Consider the following 3,970-nt stretch of genomic DNA (forward strand, 5'->3'; position numbering starts at 1 on the left):
GCTGCGAGAAGCCCCCCGGCTCCAGCCTCCCGCAGGAAGCAGCGTGATACTTTTCCCCTCCGGGACGCCCCGAGGACCTGCCAGGGACGGACGCAGGCACAGCCCTTACCCAGCCAGCAGCTTCCCAGTGCCATACACCATGCTGCCAAGCCCGTGATGGCCAGCCCCAGCCCTAGGCCGTCGGCATCGCCCTGCAGACAACCACGGCGTGCGTTCTGCCTTGCTCCCCCCCTGCCCCCCAACCCCCTCTCTCCCGCCGTGGCGGAGGGGCAGGAGCGCTCTGGAGACCTTCCAGCCCCAGCCGCAGCCTCATCCCTCTTTACCCGTGATTTGATCGCCCCCCCGGCTCGCCGGGGGAGGCCGCTCAGCGCCGCCGGCCCCGCCACCGTTCCCCAGCCGGGCGGCGGCCGGGGGAGGCCGCACCCGCCCCAGGCCGCGGCGCTGGGGGCCGGGCGGGGCGCTCCGCGGCGGCCCCGGGCCTGCGACGCGTGAGTAGCGGGCAGGCCGGGCGGCGAGGGGCCGGGCCCGGGCCCGGGCCCAAGAGAAAGCCGGGCCTTTCCCCGCGGCGGCCCCGGGCCTTCCGCTGCCCTCGGCTCGGCCTCGGGCGGCGGCGCGGGGCGGAGCGGGCCGGGACCCGGGCCCGGCGGCGGCCAGGGCGGGCCGAGGGGGAGCGAGGCGCCCGGGGAGGGCCCTGCCGGCGGCGCTGGCTCCTGCCCGCCGGGCGCGGAGGCCGCGGGGGCGGTGAGCCGCGGGGGCTGGGGCTGCGCCCGCCGGGCCCCGCCGCGCCGCAGGAGGCGGTCGGCCGCCGGCGGGATGGCCTTGGTCCCCTACGAGGAGGGAGCTGGCTGGGGAGCGCGGCAGCTGCACAGCCCTTCGGCTACCTACCGCTTCGCCAGCCACACCATCCGCGTCAAGCAGGACTGGCGGCGGCTGGGGGTGGCGGCGGTGGTCTGGGATGCGGTAGGTGTTCACACCAAATGAAATATTTCTGTACTTGATGGCTTCCTGTAGCGCTTGCCCTGAGCTTTCAGAATCACCTTAGAAAATTATTTAACATTGAATTGTTAAGGGAAGGCTTTTTTCCTATAAGATTTTTTTTTTTTTTTTTTACAAAAAGAAAACGTTAAACTCTGCTTTACCTTTGTTTTTTCTCATAAGAGATCCTGGAGGACTGCAGGGGAAACGGGTCACCTTAAACCCTGCACAGCCAGTGCCAAATACAGGAAATATTCCGCATAACTCACAGAACTCTCACCCATTTCTTAACAGTGGCCAGCGATGTTTGCTTAATGCCCTTCAGAGCACAGTACAGATCCTGCTGCCTGTAGCGTCGAGAAGGACTGCTGATAGACTTTATCTTGGGGATAAGAACTGTCTAGAACAGAGGGGCTTGTGGTGGGCCCAAGGCTTCAGGGCAGTCGGTCGCAGTACCACTGTAGGAATCCAAGGGCTTCCTGTCGGTCGGGTCTCTGTCCACACACAAATTGCACTTTTACCTCTAGCGTTAAAGAACAAGCATAGCAATTTTAGCAAACTCTTCAAATGAATATTGGTGCACAGGGCTGTTGGTCTTTCCTGACATCAGCTTTGACAGAACTTGCTATGGAGAATGCTCCTTGTCAAGATTTCTGTAAAATGCAACATATGTTAGATACAAACAGAAGTGTTATTACTTTACTTTCCCTATGTCCTTCCTGATGGCATGCCAGTGTTGGGCAGAAACCTTTTGAAATACCACGCAAGATACTATGAAACCTTATCCTGGACTTTTGCAATACTGTGTTCATTCACACCCCCCAGGTTTTCCTTTCGAAATGCAACTCTTTCTGCCTCCTCTTATGTTTGGGGATTCATGAAGCAGTGTTGCCACATCCGAGTTGTAGCCTCCATGGTTTTTTTTTCCTTTTGCCTGTAAGAGTCTTCCATAAAACTCATAAAAAGACCACACGTGCACACAGGAGGCACAGAGAAGGGCTGAACAAAGTCTTGCTGCAGACCTGAAGTGCCTGACCCTTCCCATAACCTTCTCTCTCAGTGTAAATCAGAAATCCAGTGTTCAGTATGACTGAAATGAGCCCTGTGCTTAATTGCCCTTGTCTCTTGGTTTAGGCTGTTGTCTTGTGTGCTTATCTGGAGATGGGAGGCATTGATCTGAGGGATCAGTCTGTGATTGAGCTGGGAGCTGGAACTGGATTGCTGGGAATAGTTGCCACGTTATTAGGTAAGGGCTTTTTTTTGTTTGTTTAAAGCAATTTACAACTGTGGTAAAACTAGCACTTTTACATCTACATGCCTGGTATAGAAGTTAACACCAAAGCTACATATGTGAACTGTGATGTTTCCTGTCTGAGTCATCTTCCTTTCCTGTTAGACTTCAGAGCCTGCTGCGTTATTTATTGTAGTGATGGTGCCACTGCAGTTTACTTTATGGTGGGACCCTGTTAAGGCTGATGCCTGTTACCATGGTACCAGCTCAGCAGCATTCAGTTCTGCAGCTATTCTCCCCCAGGGAGCAAGTGCTGTGCTTGCCGTCTTCCACTTGTCCTCATATGCAGCACAAATAAAGCTACAGACAGAAACCACTCTCTGAGCTTGCGTAAGCCTTGTTAGCCTATCTTACAGACAGGGAAACCAAGGTCTGGAGAAACGAAGTGATTTGCCTGTGATCTGTCTGTGTCTGAAGCAGAGACTGGGTACTATGTTACATTTGTGCTGTCCCAGGTTAACTTTGTAATTCAAAGCTCTAGTGGCTGTAGAAGGTGCCTATTGAAATAATAATAAAAAAGCAGTTTGACAAAATACAATCATGCCATGCAAAATCACACAGGCATAACTTTTGTCTGACCTGTGAAAGAGGCTCTCTAGCTGCCTCTCTCCTACTGAGCAAATACGGAATTGGAGCAGGTTAATTGTAACAATCCCTGTAACTTATTCTGTTGTCACCTACAGAAAGGCAGAAAGTGACTCCTCTACTTCCATACACTAAGAAAAAGGCCCAGAAAACTTTTGTTCCCTACCCAAATAAATCTTCATGTGGAGTACACTTTATATTCTTAAGTGACTGATGAAGGGTAGGATGTATGTAGATAGTGGGGGTTTTGCTTGTTTTGGTCTTTTGTTTGTTTGTTTTTAATCAGGCAGCTCAGGGGAGTTGTTAATGTTTAACAGGAACTAAGGAGCCTACTTGACTTAGAGCATTGTATTCCAAATGCTATATTTATGGACATTGACTGTTTGTCTGAGATGTACTCCTGTACCGCTTAGGTGCTCGTGTTACCATCACAGACAGGGCGGCAGCACTGGAGTTCCTGGAGTCAAACGTACAGGCTAACTTACCTTCTGAACTACGTCCGAGAGCTGTGGTGAAGGAACTGACTTGGGGAGAAGACCTGGGTAACTTCCCGCCAGGAGCATTTGACTTCATCCTGGGTGCAGACATCGTTTATCTGGAAGAAACTTTTGCAGAACTGCTTCAGACGCTGGAGCACCTGTGCTCAGAGCAAACTGTGATTCTTCTTTCCTGTCATATCCGCTATGAACGGGATCACAAATTCTTGAAGATGCTGAGAGGCCGTTTCTCTGTGTATGAGGTCCACTATGATTCCAGTAAGGATGTTCATATCTACAAAGCACAGAGGGGTAGTCGCAAGGATGACTTTTGACTCTGTGCTATGTTAGTAAACCACTGATGCTGTTCAATCCTCCCCTTGTTTCTACTCAATACACTTGTTCCTAAGCATATAATTGCAGTTGTGTTATTTCACTGGCTTCTTGTTCTGATGGTCTTGTCTGATCGCTTGGTCTGATACAGCAAGGATTGTATTTCTGTTCTGCATATTGAACCTCTGCTTCGTTTCTCAGTAGAGTTGTATAGGGTATTCCACTGACTTTTTATCAAATGTAATTTTTGAAATGGATTTAAGTTGCAGAAATCTCCAGGCATCAAAAATGTCATCAAGAGATCTGTTGT

At 51.6% G+C, this 3,970-nt stretch overlaps 1 protein-coding gene across 1 annotated transcript; it reads left to right on the top strand.

Moving 5' to 3' along the window:
* Positions 1-788: 788 nt before the first annotated feature.
* METTL21A (methyltransferase 21A, HSPA lysine) lies at positions 789-3,735 on the top strand. The gene is made up of 3 exons (XM_050900234.1): positions 789-960; positions 2,110-2,221; positions 3,265-3,735. The coding sequence occupies exons 1-3, from the start codon at positions 814-816 to the stop codon at positions 3,660-3,662; spliced, it is 657 nt and encodes a 218-aa protein (XP_050756191.1). The 5' UTR covers positions 789-813; the 3' UTR covers positions 3,663-3,735.
* Positions 3,736-3,970: the final 235 nt, after the last annotated feature.

The sequence above is a fragment of the Gymnogyps californianus genome, chromosome 7, assembly GCF_018139145.2.
Source record: "Gymnogyps californianus isolate 813 chromosome 7, ASM1813914v2, whole genome shotgun sequence".
Taxonomy (NCBI): domain Eukaryota; kingdom Metazoa; phylum Chordata; class Aves; order Accipitriformes; family Cathartidae; genus Gymnogyps; species Gymnogyps californianus.

Excerpts from the sequence above, each read along its gene's own strand:
- METTL21A (XM_050900234.1), top strand. The coding sequence starts at position 814 with ATGGCCTTGGTCCCCTACGAGGAGGGAGCTGGCTGGGGAGCGCGGCAG. Across the intron at positions 961-2,109 it reads CGGCGGTGGTCTGGGATGCG|GCTGTTGTCTTGTGTGCTTA; the intron begins GTAGGTGTTCAC and ends CTCTTGGTTTAG. Across the intron at positions 2,222-3,264 it reads AATAGTTGCCACGTTATTAG|GTGCTCGTGTTACCATCACA; the intron begins GTAAGGGCTTTT and ends TGTACCGCTTAG.